The sequence below is a fragment of the Chaetodon auriga genome, chromosome 17, assembly GCF_051107435.1.
Source record: "Chaetodon auriga isolate fChaAug3 chromosome 17, fChaAug3.hap1, whole genome shotgun sequence".
Taxonomy (NCBI): domain Eukaryota; kingdom Metazoa; phylum Chordata; class Actinopteri; order Chaetodontiformes; family Chaetodontidae; genus Chaetodon; species Chaetodon auriga.
In genome coordinates, this window is record NC_135090.1 from 14,099,522 (window position 1) to 14,125,172 (window position 25,651).

At 41.6% G+C, this 25,651-nt stretch overlaps 5 protein-coding genes across 7 annotated transcripts in view; all 5 read left to right on the forward strand.

The window, feature by feature from the left end:
- The window catches only part of pard6gb (par-6 family cell polarity regulator gamma b), a 31,697-nt gene extending 30,074 nt beyond the window's left edge, over positions 1-1,623 (forward strand). Inside the window, exon 3 of the mRNA XM_076754247.1 lies at positions 22-1,623. Within this exon, the coding sequence (XP_076610362.1) occupies positions 22-1,094 (1,073 nt within the window). The 3' untranslated portion in view covers positions 1,095-1,623. The remainder of the gene's footprint in view (positions 1-21) is intronic.
- A 2,397-nt stretch (positions 1,624-4,020) lies between these two features.
- On the forward strand, positions 4,021-8,103 carry bloc1s4 (biogenesis of lysosomal organelles complex-1, subunit 4, cappuccino). The gene is made up of 5 exons (XM_076754248.1): positions 4,021-4,389; positions 5,426-5,497; positions 5,609-5,710; positions 6,713-6,847; positions 7,055-8,103. Exons 1-5 carry the CDS (start codon positions 4,054-4,056, stop codon positions 7,151-7,153), a joined length of 744 nt encoding a protein of 247 aa, XP_076610363.1. The 5' UTR covers positions 4,021-4,053; the 3' UTR covers positions 7,154-8,103.
- Positions 8,104-8,402: 299 nt separating this feature from the next.
- On the forward strand, positions 8,403-12,122 carry LOC143335103 (nuclear transport factor 2-like). Of its 2 annotated transcripts, none has more exons than XM_076754249.1 (5): positions 8,403-8,497; positions 10,503-10,623; positions 10,783-10,854; positions 11,063-11,161; positions 11,828-12,122. In XM_076754249.1, the coding sequence occupies exons 2-5, from the start codon at positions 10,519-10,521 to the stop codon at positions 11,942-11,944; spliced, it is 393 nt and encodes a 130-aa protein (XP_076610364.1). In that variant the 5' UTR covers positions 8,403-8,497; positions 10,503-10,518; the 3' UTR covers positions 11,945-12,122. The 2 variants fall into 2 exon arrangements, with proteins under 2 accessions (XP_076610364.1, XP_076610365.1); XM_076754250.1 differs by having other exon boundaries at positions 8,438-8,520.
- A 132-nt stretch (positions 12,123-12,254) lies between these two features.
- Positions 12,255-16,409, forward strand: rrm2b (ribonucleotide reductase M2 b). The gene is made up of 9 exons (XM_076754310.1): positions 12,255-12,418; positions 13,008-13,172; positions 13,414-13,530; positions 13,694-13,827; positions 14,450-14,544; positions 14,667-14,800; positions 14,929-15,033; positions 15,830-15,943; positions 16,192-16,409. Exons 1-9 carry the CDS (start codon positions 12,356-12,358, stop codon positions 16,342-16,344), a joined length of 1,080 nt encoding a protein of 359 aa, XP_076610425.1. The 5' UTR covers positions 12,255-12,355; the 3' UTR covers positions 16,345-16,409.
- A 574-nt stretch (positions 16,410-16,983) lies between these two features.
- Positions 16,984-24,058, forward strand: mtdha (metadherin a). Of its 2 annotated transcripts, none has more exons than XM_076754307.1 (12): positions 16,984-17,430; positions 18,286-18,384; positions 18,588-18,699; positions 18,943-19,110; positions 19,313-19,363; positions 19,513-19,686; positions 19,990-20,070; positions 20,255-20,326; positions 20,514-20,641; positions 21,011-21,121; positions 21,240-21,315; positions 21,533-24,058. In XM_076754307.1, exons 1-12 carry the CDS (start codon positions 17,083-17,085, stop codon positions 21,598-21,600), a joined length of 1,488 nt encoding a protein of 495 aa, XP_076610422.1. In that variant the 5' UTR covers positions 16,984-17,082; the 3' UTR covers positions 21,601-24,058. The 2 variants fall into 2 exon arrangements, with proteins under 2 accessions (XP_076610422.1, XP_076610423.1); XM_076754308.1 differs by having other exon boundaries at positions 17,031-17,430; positions 18,289-18,384.
- Positions 24,059-25,651: the final 1,593 nt, after the last annotated feature.

The window sequence follows — 25,651 nt, forward strand, 5'->3', positions numbered from 1 at the left end:
TCCCCCCTTTTTTCCTTGCAGAAGAGGTCGACTATGCTAACTTTGGCACCAACACAATAACTCGTAAGAAGAAGGCGGTGGTCGCGCTTCGCAACAATGACGTCAACCGCAAGCGGCCACACATCCGCATCGGCATGCCCCAGGACTTCCGGCCTGTCTCCTCCATCATTGATGTGGACATCCTACCTGAATCTCACCGCCGTGTCCGACTGTATCGCCACGGCTCGGACAAACCCCTGGGTTTTTACATCCGTGACGGAACCAGCGTGCGGGTGACGCCACACGGGCTTGAGAAAGTCCCCGGTATCTTCATATCTCGGCTGGTGCCTGGAGGGTTGGCGGAGAGCACTGGGCTGCTGGCGGTGAATGACGAGGTGCTGGAGGTGAACGGCATTGAGGTGACTGGAAAGTCCTTAGATCAGGTAACGGATATGATGATCGCCAACAGCCACAACCTGATTGTGACAGTCAAGCCAGTGAACCAGCGCAATAATGTGGTCCGCAGCAGCAGGATCTCCGGGAGCTCAGGCCAGTCGTCTGACAGCAGCGGGTCGACTGGTTACCCAATTTTGTCAGTGTCCTCAGTGGGGGTGATGTCCTCTGGAGCACATGGGTACCAAGACGACCTGGAGAGCGATGAAGAGACAGATATCGTCATCGAGAGCAGCCTCAAGCGGCCGTCTCAGAGGTCCAATGCTTCCCTGGCGTCCAATGCGTCTCGCACACACCATCAGACGCCAACAACAGTTTCAGGCCCTGCGGCACCTCCAAGCCCTCCCACACGTCCTTCATCAGTGGTCTCCACCGCCTCCTTCCACTCCCAGCCGAGCCTCAACGGAGGGTCCCATCACCACCAACACAGCAGCCTCAGCTACCAGCTCCACAGAGACCTGAACCTTCAGCACAACCCGCACCAACAGTCCCAGCACCGTCATCACCACGTACAGCCCCCGCATCACAGCAGCAACCCAGCCCTCCGCCACAGCAACGGCAGCCTGCACAAAATCCTCAGCTCCATGAAAACGGACCCACGACACAGTCTTGCACTGCCCAGAGGAGGCGTGGAGGAGGATGGCACCGTCATCACCCTATAATACTTACAAACACACACAGAAACATCCCAACTGCTCAGAGACTAAAACTGGAACACCAGGCCAGATAGATATGAGCACGAGTGTTTGGCCGGATACTAATTTTGAAACTTCTGTTTGTTTTTTACAAGATAATTGATAACAGGAAGTTACAAGCCAGGAAACAAGGAAAATGTATTGTATATATTTCCTGTATTTTTTAAGTTGTCTTTGTCTTACATCAAAAGATTTGTACGTATGTAATAAGCATCAGAACAAACTGTTTTTAGGTGTCCACTGTATCCTAGAGTTCTGAATGTGCCTACAGCCTAATATCTTTTGTTAGTGACCACTTTTATTAAGATCCTTTTCATTCTTATTACCGGGACCAACTTGGGGTTGCTTATGGATGTTTTTAAAGAGTAAATCTATATTTCTTATATTCTGATAAATGCTGTGTAGAGTATGATTTTTTTAATAGTTCTTTTATGCATTGATGATTGTGATCAAATCCTTGTATCTGTTCCAATAAATTATTCTGTCTCACAATTTTACAAACTAGAAACGTGATGTTTGGTTCAGCACTTGCATTTCTGATTTCCTCATTTGGACAATTAGAATTGTGTTGAAGCGGCTGTCATTTGAATAGTCACCACTGATGTTTTTTTTTACCACTAATGAGCAAAACTATTTTCTCTTGAAGATAGTATTTTAGGATTTAAGGTCGTCAGTGGTATATAATGACTTGTAAAGAAAAAAAGGCCAAAAACTCTTGAGTCAAAAGGCTGAAAGTGAACAGAAATGTTTAACTGACAGACGGACATGTGTGATTCAGTTGTTCTTCATTTAACCTCAGTTTAAATCCTCAATTTCACCACTTAAGTCACTCATTTCTGGGAGCTTCAATCAGCTGTAACTTAATTTGTTTCACCAAACCTGTTGAGCAAAGAAGAGCTTTGTCTTCTAAACACACGGTGCATGCATGCCGCCTTGATAGGAAAACACTGGCCGAACAAAGACAGTGTGATATGCTGAGTTGGGGTAAAATACATATAATGACACAAAACATCAAGTTTTGGTTTCAGCCCCTCAGCCAAAACTCTGAAGCTCTTCTCTAGACTCACTGCTGACAGTCAGCAAAGTAAATAATTCTGGCAGAGGCTCATCTCTTCCCCAACAGCAGCGTCTCTAGATGAGGAATGCATAACCACAAACCATGCCGTAAGGGGTGTGAGACTACTAGTGGTGTTATTACCATTCTGCAGCTAAAGTAAAACCATGAAGATGTTTTCAGCCGCAGTAGCTACAGCAAGCTAGTTTAAACCACACTGATTACTGAGACCATGATTATTCACAGATGAGGAACAATTAAGAGCACTTTAGAGCCCTTCTCATTGTCACTCCAGTCATTTAAATCTGCAGCTTAATGACACAAGTCTGTGTCTGTTGGAGGTGGTAGCCTGGTTGAGAGGGGAGTGAGGGGGACACATAGCTCAAGTTTCATCACAAAATAGTTTGCTGTATACATCACAGAGAGAAGCTGAGCCTTCTGGAGGTTGAATTCCTTTTTTCAGATACAACAAGTCTTTATCATCCTCTGGCTGTCGGCCACAGCTGACAGATTCAACACGGACATGTGGCAGGAATGCAGCTGTGTCCTGGGTCAGGAGGCCCTTCAGCAGCAGCATACTCCTTCCACCTCTCTGCTAATGGAGGTTTGTGTGCTGTGTTTATTGAAGATGCCACACTGCTAAAACAGCTAATAGATCATTGACTCCCAGCTGATCTGCTTTGGCTGTAACCTGCACCTCTCGTCAGTTGGCAGATCCAAAACCCTGCATGTCACCCAGTTAGTCTTTGCCATTGCTGCCTTTAATGCTGATTTTCATGGGCAACCTTCATATGAATGATAAAAGTTAATATCAGAAGAAGACATACACATGCAGTAGCTCCTTGTGGTTGGAAAAGTTTTAGCACTAATGTGTGACAGAACTGTTCCTCACGTGTGACACAGATGCTCAGCTGGAAATTTTGAGACTCATGTAAACTGATTAGAGTGGACAGTCTTGTCAAAGTTTGCATAAAATAAAACGAAAATAGGGACATTCAATATGTAAGAAACACTCAAAGATCAGTGTAATGCCACCTATGAGATTCTTTTACCTATGTCCAAGTATACCTTTTACTTTGAGGGGAATTCATTGCTGTCTCATCACTCTAAATAAACTGTTATGAAAGCTATTCCCATCTATTAGATATTTTGTCTTTTTAAAGGAGTGATAAACCATTTTAACCACTGCCATAGTTCATGCCTCTATATCAGACCTCTGTAGAACACCGGGGTCGCCCGTCATGCGGGAATTCAGGTTGCCATCTGCTGGCCGAGGTTGCAACAACATGGTATCTCACGAAATGTAGGCAATGGACATTGATGTCGCAAAATACTGTCATCTGCCGATTGTATGACAGAATTATTTCCTAGGAAGAGTCCTATGTTTGGTTGACAGAGGAAGTCCGCAAATCATGAAATGAAATTTCTTTTTGCGCACTATCAGATACATCATCATGATGTTGTGCCTTCCTGTTTCGAAAGTGTTTTTTTTTCCCCCGTATTATTTGTTTGGGATCTCTTTTGGCACCCTATGAATAAATAACGCCTTACTTCAAGCCAGTTTTTGATGATACAGCCCAGTCGCAGATTTGTGTCAGTGTTTGTGGTTATCTTGTGTTTGGAAAAATGTCTTTTGTTTTTTACTCCAAGTATATTTCCTTAACAATTGCGATACAATAAAGTGGGATAAAACATGTGAATTTCCCCCCATTGTGGAATAAATAAAGCCCATTTTATCTTAAAAACTAAAAAGGTGAAGTTTTCAACTCTTTTTTTGCGCGCTGCACTGTTTTGACCCTCGTGAGCTACCATCGGCTGCCCAACACACGTGATCCAGTCAGTTGACAAGGCAAAACACGGCAGTGACGTTAGATGAGAAAGACAGGCGACATGGACTATCACCGAGTAGACAGGGTGGGCCTGCTGTCTCCCCTGGAGGAGTCCAGCGCTGAGATAAGCAGAGACAGCGGCATTGTTTCCCAAAGTGCGAGCAGTCTGTCCATGGTGAGCGAAATCCTCAGCAGCGGCACCGTGTCGCAGAGCCCCAGCTTTGGCGCAGCAGCTAACGCTATCCCTCGAAGCCCGAGCCTCAACGAAGCAGCAGAGCCCGAGACAGCCGACCAGCACTACCCGGAGGAGGACGACGAAGTCCTGAGACACACCGCCCTCAGCTACTCCTCCTACATCAGGGCGACAGCTGCAGAAGAGGTTTGTGCTGAGGACTTTTAACACGAGAGAGCCACCACTTCGTGTAAAACACCGTAACGTTACGTACTAACTGGCTGAGTGAACGTTAGCTCTTTGTTTATGAAGTAGCAGTAGCGTAGCGCGCGCTTGTAACGTCATTACCGCATCATGTGTGGCTAATAAACGCTTCAACTAACGAGCACTGCAGTTCTGGACCAACGGCCAAGTGGTTGCTAAGCGACACTGAGGTAGTGACAGGATTGGTGTGGTGTCACTGGTTCCTGGTTTACCGTGACAACACCTATGCTGGTGTGCTGGAGATACTGTATGGCAGAAATTGTTTACAAATTATAACGAAGTGGCATGTCTTGTGAGTCTTGACCATAGTCAACACTGGAAAGTCCCATGTCAAGTCCAGGCTCTAAAGTTTGTATTTTATAGTCCTAAACCAGCTATTGTGCACCAAATTTAAAGCCATTTAAGAAATGTAAATGTATGGGTTGTATAATACAATCTGTAAAGTCTAAAGTCATCAGATTCATAACTCAAGACTGACTTACTTAAATCCAAGTCATGTGATGAGAGTCCACACCTCTTATTTTCCCGTTTTCCAAGTGTAAGCCCTTTGTGCAGTCAAATAAAACAAATTCAGGAATGGCTGAAGTGGTAGAGTCAGTTAATAACAATGTCAACACCAAAAAGGTCACCTGTCTTCAGTTTAGAGAGACAGCTGTCTATACTTGTATTTCTTAAGCTTTACTTATGGTGGCTGACTGACCAGATTGCTGTCACTCCTCCAGTAATTTATATAGAGGCTGGGCTAGTGAGCTGGCTCTGTAGGAAGACAAAGGGCCCTGTGTTTTGGCCCAGTGGCCTTTGCTGACTCCATTTTAAAATATGTTACAGAATTCCAGCTGTAAGTAGTGTGTTGGACTTATTTTGTAGTGCACAGACACATACATTGGTCTAAGGCAGGCTCAGTTCATCTGATGTAGTTTTGGTTTCTGCACAGTTTGTGTCCATAACATTTTCACAGCTTAAGTGATTCCTCCTCTAGGTCCTGTGTTTGGAGAAGAGCTTGGAAGAAATGCTGACAAGAGTAGATGAGTTTGTTGGAATGCTGGATATGGTGAGCTAAGTTTGGCTAAGACTTCATAAAGGATTATGCATGCACGGTGTCTCATTTTTATTGAATTGCTTGCTTATTTGTCTCTGGCATCCTTTTGTGTTTTTCCTCTAGATTCGTAATGATACCTCCCAGATAGTGAATGAAAACCTACCTCAAATCCAACAGAAGTCTGATGAAATGAGACAAATATACAGGAGAATTGATAAGTTGGAGGTAAGTGATCATTTTCACTTTGCAAAGTTGATGGATTACTACTACTGTAAAGGAAATGTTTACTTTTGTGTTTTGTAATTCACCCTTGATCTTGTGAATGGTATCTTGTGACCAAACTATACTAGCAGGGATTCTGCAATGAATGTACTATGAAACCTATGACGTAATGTGATGTAAACAGTATCTGTGTAGTTTTTATTCACAATTAACTAAGCGAAATATCCTCTTCAAAGAGCAGAAACTTGGAGAGATATTATTATCTTCATTGGCAATAACGGAAGCAAACACTGGCAAAGGTGTGCAGTATGTTCCTGTTTTCAAATCCTAGTTCCTATTTTGTTAGTACCCATTGATTTATGGGATTCACCAGTGTTTTCTTATTTTTGCTCTTCTCTTAAGTAAGAGAAAATTTTAGGCATTTGAGAGTAAGACAAGAAAAAAACATCTTGTTTTCACAGTCCACAAATTGTTTGTTCAATTAAAGGAAACATAACTTTTACATTTTAGGAGCATTGGATATCTTATTATCAAATTTAGACAGATTAGATAGATTACAATAGTAGTTTCTAACTTTTATACCACAAGAGGGCATACTTCACCTTTGTGGTTCAGAAAATCTACTTGCACAACAAAGGAAGAAGCAGTGGGAAATGGTGAGGCAAGATGAAGAGGGCAAAACATTGTCCAGCTTGGGAGCATGACACCATGAAAGAGGATAAGACTCAATGTAAATATTGTGACACCATCTTAGAATACAGTTTCAATACAATGTTAGTATTGTTCCACCTAAGAAGTCAGCACCCTACAGTTGCAGTGCAAGTCGAAAGTGGAACCTACAAATTATTTGTCTGCACCAATAAACAAATGCCTGCATGGGCTTGTGGAACCTTTAGTTTTATATTAGCGTGATGGTGAATTGTCTTGAATGACATTTTTCTCCAATAAATGAAAGAGAATGTCCATTTATCACCTTTTTGCAGTAATAATCTGGTGTGCCCACAGGCCTTTGTAAAGATGGTGGGAGCCAATGTCAGCGCGATGGAGGAGCAGGTCACACAGGCAGAGGGAGAACTAGGAACACTACCGGGTGCTTTGAAGAAGATCCTCCGCACAATGACTGTCCCAGGCTTCTTAAATGTGAGAGTACCTGTGAATTTTATGTGTTCTTGTAATAAGACTCATTAAATAACCAGTGAACAATGCTCTGAAACTGTGTTTTGTGCTGCAAAGTTGAACAGAGATCCTTTTCCGATAAGCATTGAAGATCCTGCACAGCAGTTGTAATTGTACGGCAGGCAGTGCTATGTAATACCTAGGATTCATTTTGTGTCTGTTTCCTCACAGAAACCAGCCAGCCCAAAAAGACCAGCACCACATCAGCAGCAAGAGATCCCCAGTGTGTTCCGGACAGATGATTACTTCACTTCACAGCCAGAGCAGTGACACGCCAGAACACTTAACACATAACTTGGTTCTAACCTCAGAGGCCTGTGGGGTGAAACTGCGGAGACAACTTTTACTGCCATCCATTGCAGGAGGATTTATTGGTGCAGTGGCCTCAACAAAGCAATAGTAGCCTTTCTGAACAAGTCACTGGAAGTCAAGCGCGTGAAGACATTCTGCATTTTTGAGTGTCATTCTCCTGGCAGCAACAAGCACTGAACTGTAGCTAAATGATTTTAAAAGTGCCTAAATGGGTCTTATTTCTGTCAGTCTTGTTTTCACTATTTGTGAAAAAAAACAAATTCAGATGTTGGACTTGTGACAGGTCAGGAGGACAAAGTCATCCCAGTTGCCAATAGGACACTGTAAAGAAGGTACACCAGGAGGAGCTGTAAAGATCTTAAGATGTATTACATGAAGAGTTAACCCAGCTTTTTATAAATTACATTCCTGTCACTGGTGTTTGTAAAGACCTGCACGCTGTTATGAATTAATCTGTATTTCTAATGTCCAGTCACTTTCCCCAAGCAATATTTGTCTCATCCAGTTAAGAATTTAATGTCTTCCATTTCAAAATATTCCACTTTATTGCAAGCCTGATGTTACCGGCCATGTATGACAGTTACCTCATCGATATGGGGCTACATCTTTGATGGCACTTTTTCAAAAAAAAGCACACCTGTAGATGAGGTGGGAGTTGTGATAGCTTCTCAAGTCAGACTATCTGGTGAATCAAAATTTGGGCCAGCTGTGAGTGAGTTTTACAACAATAACTGGAGGAATTTTGGGGTAGAGCGATACGTCCCTTACCCACCCAACAAGGTTTAATATCAACAATTTTTACAGCTATGATTCATTATTTGCCAAAATGGTTAGAAATAAAGATGTTTCATTTACAGGTTGATTTTTGTTTACGTTTTTAAAAGAACCATTAAAGATTTATGAGACAAGTATGTTACATTATTGTTTGTTCCTCAATCTTGGCCATAATGTTTTTTTATTTTCAGTTTAGCTCCCTTGATGATGTCATGAGGCTTGTTACACTGAGTCACATTTTTGAAGCAGCACCTTTTCTGCATACGAACCTTGACTGGCACCATCAGGCTAGGTATCTGGCATCTCTTGGTAGTTTTTCCGGCGTGGATATGGTTGGAGGTGGTACAGAGTCGGGGAGGAATAACTCCTGACAGGCTCAACTCGGGGCTAACATTGCCACACATATTGGCCATTGGTCAGCTTGCAAGTGACGTCATATCTTTGTCATGACTCCGAGGACGCGGGAACCTCGTCAGCCTCGATTTGACTGGATTTGCCTCCACGCTGGCTTGTCCGCTGATTGAAAAAGTAAGCGTAAAGTTACGGACACGGTAAAGTACTGTTTTTAAACTACATGTTTCTCAGTAACAACTTGTTCGCTTGTAGTACCACGGTTTTATTGAGACGAGTGTAACGGAGATACATTAGATTGAACAAACAATGAAGCGTTTCCGGGAAAAGTCAATCTGTGCTAACGGCAGCGTTAGCCATAAATGACTGTTATCTGTTAACTTATGGCGGTGGCTCCCGTGGTTGAACAAGGGACACGGAGACATTCGTCACTTTTTATGTGGACATCCAATCGGTGTTGATCGTAACTGCGGCTAGTCAACAAGCAATAACTTCGTACTGTGGCGTTATGGACAGAAAAAGCTGAGTTTTGTGCTTACACTACCGTCATTGCAGTGCCTACGTGTACCAGGATGCATTGCGCGCAAGCTCCTGACGCTCATCCCCCAAATACTTCCCCAACCCGCCCAGCACATTGAGACGAAGGATTCAAATTGGACCCTGTGTAAAAAAAAAAAAAAAAAAAACAAGTCGAGGGGTCTGAAATAGCGTTGCTTCACTGTTCGACGAGAACACCGGGAAAAACGGCTTAAACTGAGAAACACTAGTTTTCTGAACAACAAACATGCCTTATTGTGTGGTACCTGGAGTCGACCACTCGTAATGGATAGCTTTAAATTGGCGCTAGCCAGGTTTTATGGGATGCTTACAGAAAGGTGACACATGTTGAACCATGAAACCTTTTCGGGTTTTCCTTTAATTTGTCATCCTTCTATAGAATGCCATCACAAAACACAGTAACAGCTGGTTTAATGTGACGAAGTGAAATAATCATTTTGAGTGTATAATATGTATATAGATAAGTCATTTGGAAGGTTTTGAGCTTGAAAAGTGTTTGAATTTGACTATGGAAGAGGTGTAGGAACCCTGTGTTTTAATGTTTATTTGTGATCTGCAATAGACCATATTCATATGGTGGCCAAACATCAAGACAATAGATGGAAAATTATGTGGAACATGGAGATGAGAACTAAACAAAGGAAGGCATGGTGGAAATCAATGAAAATTAGGTCAGGCCTAGTGTGTTTTGGGAGGAATAGCCTGCTCTATAATGTCAATTAATTTGTAGATGTAATGTGATTCATTCTCAGAGTCAGACAGGGGTAGGATTAGACATCTCACCTGCTTTTATTTGGCAGAAAACCCAAAGTATGTTAGTACAACAGTGTAACACAGGGCATGTCCATCAAGTACATTTATATACAGCAACAACAAACACACATGCTGACACGGCACACACCAGAGGAGACTTTCATGTAACAACAAAGCCAGATGAGCCATAGCTGTTTATTCATAGTTATGTTATATCCTTCAGCAGGAGAGACAGCTAACAATTTACATGGAATAGAATTACTCTGTTAGATAGGAGTCAAACTTACCCCCCCATCCCCCCCAAGATGTGGGTGGTCTGGACATAGACCCACATTCAAAGAATACCTCCCATCAAATCCGACGGTGTTTCCCATATGCATGCAAAGCATATTTGAGGAGGGTGTTTCCATAGTTTTGGATTCATTTCCTCCTTTTATAATGCCTGTGTGAAATCACAGCTGAAAAGTGTCCGCAGACTGTGAAGCTTGCCAAAATTCTGCATTCATTTGAGTTGTATTGGTTTCGTAATTGAATCCAGAAATCAACACATAGTCATCCGCCTTGTCTTGTAATCATTAACTGAACAGTGCTAAATGTAGGGTCAAAAGACACTATAAGGATTGGTGGATTCTCATTAAGTTTACCTGCAACAGAAACGTATAAGAAGCAGTACTACAAAAGATTTTGTTTTTGTGATTTCATCTTCACAAAGTCAGATTTTTCTTTTATCAATGGATTCTAGCAAAATGGGCCAAGACTTCAGTATGAGCTTTTCTCCATAATCAGTAAAGCTGTTATGATTGTGTAACTAATAGAATGATTTGCCTTTCTTACTGGAGTACAAGCCTGATGAGGCTCTTCTCTTTTACAGATTCAAGGCTTCACACATGGCTGGCGACAAAGAAATATGGCAAAAGATTGGAGAGGGCTTTGTCCAAGAATATTACAACCAGTTTGACAATACCAACAGGATGGGACTGGGTAACCTATATGTAAGTTTGTTCAGTGTCCTTTTAATTATTGTCTCTTTTCATTAAGTTCAAGTATAGAGCATTAGCGTGTGTTGTTAACACAAAGTTACTGCTGTAAATTGTTTGATAAGTGGTAAAAGAAATTGTTTGCGTGCATTTGATGTTAATACTTTTTTGTAGTCTGCTGATGCCTGTTTGACATGGGAAGGATCACCTTTCCAAGGCAGGGAGGCCATTGCTGGAAAATTAGCAGTGAGTACTGGTTTGTATTAATTGCAATGCACAAAAAACATGAACAAAAGTAGGCTTGCTAAACACCTTAATTAGTGACAAAGAAAGAGGGAGCAGAGCTGTTCGCTCGCAGCTTACAATCCAAACTTCTTTTTGTGTGTGTGTGTGTGTGTGTGTGTGTGTGTGTGTTATTACAGATTCCATTAATACTGTTGTTTCCAATCCACAGAGCTTGCCTTTCAAGCGTATTAAACACATTATCACAGAAAAAGACTGCCAACCCACAATAGATAGCTGCATCCTCATCATGGTCTTTGGACAGTTACAGGTAAGCTGGTGCATTTTCGTCGATAACCTTGGGTCTGAATCTGGGGCCTGTATCACTAAGTGAGGTCAGCGTAGGCCTTGACCACACGTATGTGCATATTTTTTTAAAATGGATATTTTCTCTCCACACAACTTTTGCTTTACAAAACATCTCTGTACGCACAGGGCACAAAAATTTTGCTAAACGTCTTATATTTTGTGATCAGAAGTGTACTGCAAAATGTAATGGTAAGAGAAAGGGAGATGTTTGATGCTGTGAGTGTGCCTGAGAATATAACGCTGTCTGTAACCGAGTGGTGCAGGAATGTGTTTGATGTCTACTCCCATGAAGTCACTGTGGAGGATAAGCACCCTTCATTTTCAGAGAGCAGTAGAAACCAAAGTGGACACATGGAAAGCCTGGAACAGCAAAATAATTCAGCTGACCCAATAAAACATTTGCTAGTCTTTATTACTTCAGCTAGTTTGTGATACTGGGAAGCCAATGTGAAGCTTTCTGATATAGGCTCCAGATCCACAGATATACAAACTACAATGCATTTTTATTTAATGCGGGCAAACATGTTTTTGGCTTTTTTTTCCTTTTGCCCCACTATTTATTAAACATCCTGTACACCTACTCTGTCACTGTGCTCACAAATACTCCCAAAAACGTTTTCTTCAACAGGTAGATGAAGACCTACCGATGGCCTTTCATCAAGTGTTTATGCTGAAGTCCCAAAACTGCTCGTGGGCTTGCACAAATGATGTGTTCCGATTGGGGATACACAACATACCAGTGTAGCAACCTGGATTTGTCGGCTCTCACACTTGGACATCCCGCTCTAAATTCATACGATGGTCATGCTGTCATTGAAAATAGGGAGTCATATGCAACGTTCCTCCGTGTTTACAACTCATGTGTAAGCATGCCACTCGTACTAAAGATGTCAAATTACATTCCTGTCCAATAAAAGAATTTATCAGTCTGAGCTTGTGTACTTTTGTTCACTCTCTGGTTGTGTTTTCGTGTTTTACTCATTCTCATGAAGTGCAGTTACAGTCATTTCCATGAACTGTGTCTTACCGCTAGAGGCGCTACAGCCGCCCGTGTGGTGTCTCTTTAAATGGTTTAACCAGCGAAGCTACATTCACAAGGTTATGGAACGGGGGAGAGGCGAGTACAGCGAGGCTTAATGACCCCGACGGTGAGAAAATGTCATCTCAGGAAATGGATGTAAGGAATATAAACGGCCAATCTGATCACGTTAAAGAATCGGTAAGCAGCTTCCGTTCAGCTTCTGGGTAAATTGAATTTAGGTACGCAGTTAATCATTAACCCAACTGTTATTACGTTACTGTCAGTGTATCAACCTGAGAGACCTCCGGATGTGGAGGCGTTTCAGGTTGCATAAGTCCATATTTTAGCCATGTGAATACAGGCTGCCGGAAATAAAGGCTTTTACTTTAGCGACATTTTGGCTAAACCGGCCTTGTCTTGTCTGCTCATGTAAGCTAACTGTTAGTGTCGCTGTCCGGGTTGACGCTTTCAACACGACCGTAGACAAAATACAGATAAAATGTGTATAGGTGTCGATGACACTGCTAGCAATCAAAATAAAATTTCCTCAATAACTATCACGTATGATATTAGACATTTAAAACCGAAATGTCTCCTGGTTTGTTTGGGTTTGTTTTTTTTGTTTTGGGGTGATGCGCATGCGCAGTGGCGTATTTCGTAATTAAAGGTAAAACCGGAATTTGCCAACGCTAATTTAGCGATTGAGAAAAACATACTATAGCATCCTTAATGTGAGGTGAAAATATGTGTACTCACTTAGTTATTCGCTGGCTCTTGCTCTTTGTAGAATGGATTCAAAGATAAAGACCCAGACTGGCAAAATGGTTCAGAGACAGAAGATGAACCTTTGCTCCGAGAAAACCCCAGACGGTTTGTTATCTTCCCCATTCAGTACTCCGACATGTGGAAAATGTACAAGCAAGCTCAGGCCTCCTTCTGGACCGTGGAGGAGGTGAGTATCAGTTTCACTGTACTTGATACGTCAGTGTCTCACCAGCTTTAAGGGGAAAACCGACAATCATTTAAAGATGAAGGCTACAGAGTGATCACACAATGAAGTTTTAATGACCAAATGTGCTTCATGAGAAGAGAGCACAAACTTCATATTGTCATTTAAGGTCAATTGAAAACTACTTAAGAAACAAAAATTACAGATATGACAGAGACTGTACTGTTGATGTTGTGTGTTTTAGGTTGATCTGTCCAAAGACTTGGCACACTGGGACCGATTGAAACCTGAGGAGAAACACTTCATCTCCCACATTCTCGCCTTCTTTGCTGCAAGCGACGGTATCGTCAACGAGAACCTGGTGAGAGGGGCCTGAGGGGCCAGAGGGGTCTGGAACAGATGTTCTGTAGCTTGTATGGACACAAAGAGATTTCACATCTTGAAGCATTGTGAAAGATGAAGGATATGCTTTTATATAGAACGTAGCATATATTTTACATTTGTGCTTCTCTCTTGTCTAACAGGTGCAGAGGTTCTGCCAGGAGGTGCAGGTCCCTGAAGCACGCTCTTTCTACAGCTTCCAGATCCTCATAGAGACTGTTCATTCAGAGATGTACAGCATGCTCATCAACACTTACATCAGGGACCTGAAGGAGAGGTTAGTTGGCCAAGCACTCACTTCTCATGCTCAGCAGCTCTGACAAACGTACATTCAGGCAGGTGCAGGAATTGTAATGCCGCGGCAGTTTGTGACACCAATTTGCCAAATATTTTGTGGCTTAATGCACAACAGCTTAGTTCAAAACAGTCCAAGCAAAAAGCAGAAAAAGATCCAATACATCAGAATTGTTGCGTCACATTAGCAGAAATAATTGCTACGGATTCTGATGGTTAGATGGTAAAGATTATGTGCCTCAGCGTCTTTGGAGCAAGTGCATAACCATCATAACCATATAAAGATAAATTCTCCCCGAATGTCTCATGTTCTGAAGATTCCAGACAAACTGTAAGACTTGCACCTGCTCATCCCAAGCTCAGTCTACAGAACTTTGTGGTGAATTCTGTTGCATTCCCAGCTTTGATGTGCCAACAGACGAGGAAAACAGTAACTTCATGGCCTCTGCATCAACAGGCTTTTTAAGAAAGGTGTTCAAACACCATGTTTCAGCATTTTATAATGTGATTTTGCTGCCTTCATTTCTCTCGACACCCACTTTAGATTTAGACTTTATGTTTGAAGCTAGTAAAATAAGTCATTTTCTGTTAACTGTGTGCTTCAGGGACTACTTGTTTAACGCCATTCACACTATGCCTTGTGTGAGACGAAAAGCAGACTGGGCCCTCCAGTGGATAAATGACAAGAAATCCACATTTGGTAAGGAAAATACCACATTAGAAACATTGCATTGTAAATCACATAATAATGAGAGACTCCCTCCTAGAGCAGCTTTCCATCTGTCTGTGGTTAATAATACTTTTGACACTTTTTACCCTCAGGGGAGCGAATTGTGGCCTTTGCAGCAGTGGAGGGAATCTTCTTCTCTGGCTCATTTGCTTCCATCTATTGGCTCAAGAAGAGGGGACTCATGCCTGGCCTTACCTACTCCAATGAGCTCATTAGCAGGGATGAGGTGAGATAAATTCACGAACAAAAAGACATGTGGTTCAATCTGTCAGAAGGACCTCAAATTTTGTCAATGCGCTTGTCTGTTTCATGATTTTGAATTTTCTCTGGCATATTTATTGATGTGTTTCCTAGGGCCTGCACTGTAACTTTGCCTGCCTGCTGTACAGCTACCTGGTGAAGAAGCCATCAGAGGACCGTGTGAAGGACATCATCACCAAAGCTGTTAGCATTGAGCAGGTCAGCAGGTGCTGGAGGGAATATGCTCAACCCAGACTACTTATTTGGTCCTTGTATGCCACCACAGTGGATTTGAAAATAACATTATGTGCTTTCAGTGCAGACTTTCATCTTCAATTTAAAGGGTATTGACAGCAATATTAGGTGAAATATGCAGGGTTTACAATCATAGGGCTGTTAAGGCTTTTTCTGTGTCTCATCAATCCACAACATCTTGTTCCAGAGCTCTGCAGGTTTGTCGGGTAATACTTGGCGAATTATAACCTGGCCTGTGGTTTATTCTTGTAAAGTCTTCTCCTTATCATGGTTTTGATGCAGACATGCCTACCTCTCAGAGAGTCTTTTCGGTGTGGCTGACAGTTGAAAAGGAGGTTTTCTTCACCAGGGAAAGAATTCTTCTGTCATGTATAACTGTATTCTTCTCTGGTCTTGCAGGCGGTTTCATATTTCTCAGATCACCACTGTGTTATTTTTTTTAAGAAGGTAACAAACACTTGATTTGGGCAAACCTAATGTTTCTGCTATTTCTATGATTTTTTTTGTTTACAATTTCTCAGATATTCAGTTGTTAGTTATTCCATTAACTGAGGTAAGTACCCTCACATTATATCTGAATTACTGCACTTAGGGATCATGCTAGTTGTTCCATTTCAAATCCATTGTGGTGGTGTGCAGTTCCTAAATAACAAAAATGGTGGCACTGTGCATATTCTTAGGGAGCTGACTATATGTTTAAAATCTTGACAAACCATATCAGTTCTGAACATACATAAACATATCTTGTTTGGTGTGACAGGAGTTTTTGACAGAGGCCTTGCCAGTGGATCTCATTGGAATGAACTGCTGTCTGATGAAGCAGTACATTGAGTTTGTTGCTGACCGGCTTCTCACTGACCTTGGAATGGCCAAGGTAATTCTGTTTACATTGTCATAATGCACATGTAATGAATGCTACATGGTCATTATTCATTGAATCACTTTATACTGTGGTAGCAGTTGTGTTAAAGCAGAGGATCCCTGGGTTGAGAAGAGTTCAGACTATAAAGGCCGTGGTCCTTACAAACATGACCATAATGACACGTTTTATACATTAGCTGAATGAAGGAATTTGATTTCATGGATGTGTTTGCTTTTTTTTCCCTATCCTTTTATTCCAAGGTGTACAAAGCTGAAAATCCATTTGACTTCATGGAGTCCATTTCACTAGAGGGGAAAACCAACTTCTTTGAGAAACGAGTAGCAGAGTATCAGAAATTTGGAGTCATGTCAAGTATGATGGACTGTGAATTCACTCTGGATGCAGACTTCTGAACCTCAACTGACATGTGGTTGCACATTTGTTACATTTGACCTATTTATTTCTTTTTTTAAGCAGTTATTTACAAAAAAAAAAACAAAAAAAAACTTCAGTCTTACACCTTGTTCCAGTGCTATCACAGTATTTTGAAGGATAAAAGAACTCTTGACAGGTTAAAACTGCAGTTTTCTAGCAGACATATAAAGCTTTTAGGTCAGAGGGATTGAGAATTACACTCAGAGTTAATTAACAGCTAATTTATGATTTGTAAAGTTGGACCTCATACCTGTTTTTCACTTCCTCATCCTGCAGACAGGCATATGATTTTAAGTTTAACATGAAAAATTAATGAGGTGATATGATGGTTAATATCTAGATTATATTTTTTTGAGTCTGCACTTCTGTTGTGGATTGTTTTAATATTCAGTCATTTTTAATGTACAATAAAATGTTTTGTAAACTGAAAATAGTTGTATTTTAATTGAATGGTACGTTATTTGTGATTTATTATCTGATCAAGCAGCCATCAGAGATAACCTCATTCAGTTTAAGTACATGATTTATGGCCAAACCTATGAATCTAGCTAATATGGTTGTCTTTAAAGCGGCCAGAATAAAGTAGTATTTAATTATGTACTGCGAATTGTACTTTTACTGAGATTTCCCCCAGCAGTCAGATTGGATTAGCCACTCCTCCGTTAGCATACGGATGTTGGCTATGATAGCTAACAGTTAGCTAGTGATTTGGAAAGATGGCTGGGGACTTTCGGGGTTTTGCGCTGGAAAAAGCCGAACTTCTTTCCAGCCGTTTGAAGGAGGTCTTGTCTTCGGGACAAGGATATGTTCGGTCTCAGTTCGGGGTGGATTTGGGTCTGAAGCCCGAGTTGTACCCGACGTGGGTCATCCTGACTACGGCCGCGGTGGGTCTGCTGTTGCTGCTCGGGCTGTCATGGGCCGCCGTTTGTGGCGGTTTGCTCATCGGGAAAAAGCGGGGATCCCCGGTCTCCCAAGGCAGCTGTGAGCCTGAGAAGGCCAATTTAGCTAAAACTGCCAAACCAGAAGAACAGAAGAAAAGGAGCAAAAAGAAAACGCATGAAAAGGTAACGTAACCGTAGACAGCGTTGACGAGCTGATGAACTTGTAGTGGGCCAAACTAAACCACTGCGTCTACTATCAGTTCATTCAGAACAAAAATCAGCGTTAGCTAGCGTGAAGCTAATGTAGACATTTATTACCAATATTTTATGAGTTGGTCAACTCGGCTATCGTAAGCACCGTGATTTAGCATTAAGTAACTCTAGCACGACGTTAGCGATACAGCCCACTTTGTTTACACAATTGAAATTATATATCTAGGGATCATGTGCCCCATTTACTAAATGACACCATATCCCAGTTCACAAGCTAGCTATATATACAATGAATGACGGGGTCTTGTTTGGAAAAGGATGCTAACCAGCCGTGTGTAGAGCTAGCTGACAAGCCACGAAGGATACTTAGCATTAGCTAAATTCATGCTAGGTAGTGAAAGCATTGTCGTTAGCCAACACTAAGTTATACTTCCACACCTGACGCACAATGTTTGACTTAAAGTACAATTAATTAACTGTACTTACAACGTAAAATGGCATGATTTTCACACATCTGCGTATTACCGTCATAGCATTAAGGCGATAAAGATTTTAAAGTAACCTCTAAGTGGATCTTGTTTATAGTAGTTTCAGAGATGTAACTTGATGTTTCCTCCTAAACACTTATATTCGTGCAGTGTTACGTAACATAGTAAAGTATAGGGAAGTCAGATATATTGATTGATTGAAGATTCATCTTGAAATTTAAAGTTAGGTTATTCTACAAATAACACAGAAGGGTGAACAGTCCTCAGTTTAATGTCTGTTATATTACTGGATCATCAACAGCATGTTGTTTAACTGGTGTCTGTTTGTCTCCCCCAGAAGACTCAGTCCAATGGACAGCCGGTGGTTGTAGCTCAGGAGGAGGTTAAAGTGACTGAGGTAGTTTCCAAGATGGCCCCCCAGATCAAAACTGAGAAGGTACCTTTCGACAGCTGCTGCTAAAATTAAGAGGACCTGAAACTGTTTGTGGTTGTTTGCAGGCAGGGCAGCCACAAGTTTTTGTCTTATTGTTATAGACAGTTTTGTTATTGGTATAGCTTCGGAATTGCCAGTGTGGCTTTAAAGGATGACAAAGTTACATGATTACTATTAATGTCAAGTTTACTTCTCTCTATCCACAGGTGCATGAGGTGCAGGCCCCAGTGCAGGTGAAAAAGAACAAGAAAAAAACCAAGACAGATGTGAAACCAGTCCAGCATGTGTCTACAAATGATGGCAAGGAACCTGATGATGGTAAGAATCAACCGTGGACGGGGAAATTTCACAACAACTTCGCATTTTCAAGCTCACTGTTTGTGTTAACAGCGTACTTGACCTCTGCAGTTTTGGTTAGCCTCACTTACTACACTTATCATTAAGCTTTCCTGTTATGGCTTCAAATTTCATCCACAATCAATCAAGAGTTCCTCTTTAGCATTGCCTTGCTGACACCAAGTCACCTAAACATTCGATGTTGGGGGGATTTGTGTCCACCAGGTGCGTGGGAGACCAAAGTCAGCAACCGAGAGAAGAAGCAGCAGCGCAGGAAGGACAAGGGCCCTGAGGACTCTGGTAGCCCAGGAGGGGTGGAGGCTCCCAAGACCAATGTGGAGGCACCTGTAGCCACAGCACCAACCAACACCAAGAAGAACAGAGGAAACCAAGGTATTCATCTAACAGATGTTATGATGAGGGGATTTGCTTTGACACTCAAGGCCAGAGGCATAGTCTAAGGGCCTGTCATTGAAAGTGTGCTGACCATTTATTTAACGTACATTGTGGTTATATGTAACATCTTTTAGTGAACCGTTGACTCATGTTTAAACAAGAATTGCTCAAGCGTTGTTTTTTGCCCATGTTATTTCAGAGTCCAGACATTCAAGATCCACTGGAAAGGGGGATGCTGCCAGTGGAGCTGGTAAAGACAAGCTAAACCCTTATTTTGTGTGACTGAGATGGGAAAAACATTTACTAGCTCACCTTTTCTTTATTCCCCCAAGTAAAATTCTATCTAATATCAAGATAGGATGCAGAGTATAAGTAAAGATGACCCCAATGCCTCCTCAGTGTCCTCCAGCTGGAGAGAGGAGCCATCAGTCAATGGTGGAGGTTGGACTGACATGTCTATGAAGATACCAGGACAGATGGGTGTGATGGAGGGAACCAAGTGGAGTGCCATCCACACAGCAGCACATTACAGGGCCCCACCTAAGCGTCAGTCCTGGGCAAAGGAGACGCAAGGTACCGTCATGATGTGTGCAGACCTTTTCACGCCACAAATACAGATACTGATATTTTAATGACTGTCCAACTGAGCCATCTGCTGGGCAAAAGTGGTATTGCAAGAAAATAAAAATGAGAAAGTGACATTGTTAAATCTTAACCTAGCAGATGGTGAAATCATTTAAAATTTTTAATCAATATATCATTCAACACTTCAGTGAGGTATGAGTAGCACTTGTATGATGCTGCCAAATCTGAGCTCTGCTGTTTGTTTGCCAGAATAGCGTTCCAGCCATACAACCTGTGTGTTTCTCTCCCCAGTGGCATGGAGTGGCATTGATGGCCGGATAAAGACTGACATCAACCCTGTGTCCTTCTCCATGCTGGGACAAAACACCACAGGTTGGTGTTGTGATTGACTGACAGCTTTGTCACCCAGTCACCAGCATGCATAATCCACAGAATGCCTGATATAGTTTTCCCACTTTACTTCAACAGCTTCCAGTTTTTGTTTGTTAATCCCTAATTGACTAATTTACTGTTTGTTACTTCCCTTTCTCTCTCAATCACCCTCTGTCATTCTTAGATCCAGTAGCAAATTCAATGGAGCTGCAGTGGTCAGGACATCTTGATGTTGATGATGAATGGTCTGGATTCAGTGAGTATTTCAGCAACCCATTCCACATACCACAGCCTTCTAAATAACTGTTCAGGATCCTTAATGATCCAGTTCATTTTGTAACATGCTTGAAAGTCTTGAAACTGAATTTGTGTGTTTTGAATTTGAGGGGCAAAAGTGTCTTTTCATATATTAATTCCCACCCTGTTGACATGAATTGTTTCAGATGGGATGGCAGCAGTGGATCCCAGCTCCGACTGGAATGCTCCAGCAGAGCACTGGGGAAACTACGAAGAGCCCCCTGTTTTAGTGACGCCAGCGCCTCCAGCGAAGGAACAGCCTGTTCCCAACAAGGTTTCACTAACACTCCACCAAATCATCCACATGACTAATTACATCTGTCAGACATTCCTAAATAATCCCCACGCAAAGCCTAAAAGTCTTCCTAACATTTTAAGAAGGCTTTTTATAGTCTGGACTTTTATGTCTCTGTGCAGTAATTCAACACTATAACTCAGGAACAGAAAGGCAGATTGTGACTGTGTTTCACATTTGTTCAGATACTGAATCTGTATTTTATATTATTACCACAACAGCCAAGATGTCAAACATTTGGCAAAGCAGAAACATAAACAGAATGCCTTCAATCTTCTGTGGTGATTCCTGTATTCATGTGTTGTCCGTCAGGTACCTCCTGATTTGTGTCTGTGTTTGTTGTGGCAGGTATCAGAGGACGAGAAGGACGTTGAGGATCCCTCCGGTGCGGCAGCCAAATCCAAGAAGAAGAGAAAAAAGAAGAAGAAAAGTGAAGAGGAGGCTGCGTCTGAGGCTCAGGCAAGGATAAAATTAATATCTTGCACAAAAATATAAAACAGTAAAAAATTTTCTACATATTCACATCAAATGAATGTTTCCCTGTTTTGCTAATGTCATTGCATTCATTTGATTGTAGACGGCGAACACAGCGCCCCAAGAGCTTCCTGTGGCGGCCTCCAAAAAGCAGAATCCCAGCATATCCTCCTCTCAGAGTACGTTTCAGCAGCTCAGACTCTGAGTTTGTATTCACTTGAATAAGGAGCAGATAAAAACAAACAGTATAGTTAAAAAACGCTCATAACTATTTATTCAATCTACTTTTTCATACATTTCTTTAAAGCACACGCTGTATTTTGTGTCAAAGCAGTTTAAGCAGAGATGGCTCTAAATCTAACTTTCTTATTTTTTCCCTTTGAAATCTTCTTGCAGAGAAGTCTGAGCAGATTGCGGAGCCTCCGAAGCCCTCCCAGAAGAAGAAGGTGCGAAGGGAAACGTGAAGTCACATCACAGGTCCATTCAAAGCATATGCAAATGATTGTTAAATGTGTCACATGCAATAATTTCCAGGTACAGGAGTTTCTTTCTGAGATACATCGACGGTTTATCAGTTACCGAAAACAAAAAGAAAACAAGCAGTGGACGTCGCCTGCTTGGCTAAATACAGTGATGAAATGTAGTCCTATGGACTGAAATCTTAAAACTAATTTGCACTATTTGCTACTCTGCAACCAGGGTGGAGTTTCATGGGAGGTGGGCTTGCAGTGGAGGTACATGTTCATGTAATTATTTTTTATGGCATCAATAGTGTTTTTTCTTCCCCCTCCATGAGTGTTTGTTTATAATTGTTAAACCCAAAAACACAAAACAGATTTTTGGTTTATTTTTGATTACCGGTATATGAAAATTTAAGTTGCAAGAGGCGTGTACATTTTTGCTCCCCAGAATATTGCACTTTGTTTTGCTTGCCATGCTGCTGCCGCCCCCATATCAGTGAGTGAAATGTGTGGGAGCAGGCTGCATGTGAGGGCTGGTCTCAGATCAGGATAGATTTTTTTTCAAGGTTAACTCAGTACAACACTCACATGAGCGCATCTATGTTGAAGGAGTTCAGGGTTGCTGTAATGGCCATGAAGTGATTCCCTCCTAGAGCACCTGCAGTGAAAGAATTGGGGGACAAAAGTTCACACTCACTAATATGAGGCTTTGGCTAAATTTGTGTGGGTGGACATTTTCCAAAATAGTGTCCCTTTTAGTGTTGCTCTAAAATAATGTCACAATATTTCAGGATAATTCTGCGATGATGATATAGTGGATGATACAACAAAATATTACAAAAATATTTCTGGTATAGAACTCACAGCTTGTTTTGGATGAACAACAACTAAAAATATTTTATATCTCATTTCTTAGAGTGTAGTCGCTCTATGGTGGTATCACCGCATGGCTGGTATGAGCAGCAGAAACGTGTGCAGCGATGTAAAACTCTTTCAGCGCACTAATTACATGTGAGTGTTGTGCTAACATAGGTTTCCTTTAAATGTCTGTCCTTTGAGTGTAAACACTCCTTTATGATGAATGGCAGCTGTGGTCAGGTGGCTCACTGTCCGTCCCTGTGATAGTACGTTCCATGCATTCATAGTTTTGCCAAAATATGCTTAAATACACAGCTGCCTGAGCTTCAGTGTGTTTAGCCACATTTTGCTCAAACTATGACAGTTTGCAGCACAGTGACGGCTGGAAAGTTACTGATTCACTATGATCAGACATTTAGAAATTTGGACGTTGTAAACTTCTGGATTCACACTGGGCACTGTTGATAGCTGTTATGTAGAGGGAGCAGAAACTGGTATGAACCACCAGGAGGCAGTGTAATGTGACGTTAAGGAGTAGTGGGATTATAGCAGTAGCTGTGCAGCGCTGTCCTCTCTACTTTTATCATTCTGAGCATGTCTGTCTTCATCTGACTCAACTGTGCGTTGATTTTCTAGAAACTTGATTGTCCCTCCTGCACTCTAGATGATTTTTTTTTTTTGGAACATTTTTCTTCCAGTTGTTGTGCTAGAAAAAGCCACGCCATACGTTGTACAGATTGTAAGGGCTTTTTCCAGTTCTGTGATTGCACTGTGCAAAAAGGCTGTTCTGAGTTCCTTTTGATGTCGACGAATTGTTTTTTACTACCTTTTTGCGGAATGTGAAATGTGTAACTTCTTTGGTTTGTACCTGACTTCCAGGATGTATGATGGGGGATTTTTTTTTTTTTTTTTAATTGAGAGTGAAGACATACATAGACATATGATATGGAGCAGCTTTAATTCCACATCAGAGTTGGTTTTAAGCAAGACACACACACATACACACTCACTCACACGATTACACATATATAAAAGGAATTTAATTCCATTGCCTTAACCTGTAGTTGTATAGAAAGTGCATTGGCATCCTTTTTTATAGTTTCCATCCATTTGCAAGTTTTGATGTCAGAAATTAATTTCATCTTGCATGACTTTGATAATAGTACTTGTGTACATGAAATTAAAAGAACGATCTCTTGCTTTAACTGTTAGTACTTGGTCCTGGAGTACCACTCAGTGTATATACTGTAATAGCTTTTTTAATGAGACAAGTTGCAGCTTTTTTCTGTGGGCACCCAATTTAGCGGACAGTCACAGGAGTCTGTATTTGGTTGGCAAACAGCCTTAGTGCTTCAAGGTGTTGATCAGCTGGTGTTGGTAGACCTGATAGAACAAAATGATGTGGCGCTGTGGCTTCAGGCAACCCTTGGTTGAACTTTTACTGATGATTAAGATGGATTCAATCAATGTATTTATATACTTGTCTCTAGGAAATGGTGTGTGATTAAACAAAAATGTGAATGAATTTGTCTAATGAGGAGATACAAATATTTCTATGTTCGTTTGGTAAAAATGAAAAAATAAATGAGAATTGCTTGATATCACATTGTCATAGAAATGCTTTTTTTTTGTCTCTAAGGATAGCTGACAAAGTTGTGAGCAGAGGGTGATTTTGAAGTGGTGGAAGAGCTCAAGGTCCATAAAAGAAACAGGGATGAAAATAACCAAAAACGGATACTAAAAAAAAAAAAAATATCTGTTGTGTTTTCTACACATTATACTGTACATCATAGATTTGTGCTGACAGATGGTTTGTACTTAAAAGTCATTTTGCACTGACATGCTAAGTAGCTAAATAACTAAGTAAATAACCAGAGCTCCTCAGGCACTTCATATTTGAAGAAATCAGTTGTTATCCTGAAGAACTGATGATTTTACCGTGTTTAATCATATTGTCATGCCAGCATAACCTTAGAGTATGAATTAGAGGTATATTCTTTGAGCAAAATCCCACACGAGCAATACTCTTAGTAGATGCTGCCTTCTCTCTCTCTACCGCCATCTTATTTTCGTGTTTACTGTCAAACTAATCGCAAATCTGTGATTAATACAATAAGGATTCACTACATGCCACAGTGCAAATCTGTGTCAGCAGCCAGGCCCGTGATAGGCCCAGTGGCCCTCCTGAGGCCAAACCGCTGCCCCAGTCAGCGTGGCGAGGCAGTCGCATGGCACGTTTATAGAGCCTGACCTCCTTCGTCTCTCCATCCCTTATCTCTCAGTTCATTTGGGATTTACCAGCTTTTAATCTCTCGCAATCTCTGGCTCGCTGTCCATTCACCTTCACTTCAGAGGGATATCACGTTTTGTTTTGTTTTTTCCATTCTTCCCTGTCAGGAGATTGTTGTACTCATTTTTTCTGTCTGTGTGTATGAGAGGCAGATATATTAATAGTGAAGGTCACTCTCTAATGGATGGCGCTGTAGTTGCTCAAAGCCCTGCTTGGAAAATCACTCGCTAATGCAGTTTTAAAAAAAAAAAAGATCCATCCAAAGTCCCCATGTCTGGAACTCAGGGGCTTCATTGTGGCAACATTATACCATCAAACTAACAAATTAATTCATCCAAACATCAACTTTGGGATTGTGTTGTTCTCCAGCAGGTCTGAGACAAAAGGATTATAAGGCTTTCTATTTCCGGTCATTACGTCAGAGCACTCTCTGCACGTCCAAAACGCTCTGTGACTGTTCTATGGAAAACCCTTAAGGCTGCGAAAATGGACCGTCAGTTTGAGATTTTCCTCTATAAATTGTGTGCCAGCATCTAAAGAGGTGGCAGTCTGCTCAGCATTAAGTCAAGGCAGGAGAGGAAAATCCCCTAATGTGACGATGATGCGGTCCACCCACCAGAGCTTAGAGCTGTGGTCACTGGCCCATCTGTCAGGCTTGATCCAGAGTCTATGCACAGATGGGACAGAGGGACAAACTGACATGAAATGAGCACTTGTGTCTTGCTCAAACATTGCGATAAATCAAGTCGATCTTTGGTCATTTTATTTAGTTTCAAGGAGCTGGAACACAGGTGAGGTGCATACATGAGTTGCAGGGCCCCTATGAACCCCCGATTTTAATCCAGGGCCCCTCTTGTCAGGGTCTCAAGCTGAAGTAAAAGCAGCATGCCCCTGAAGACCCCTATC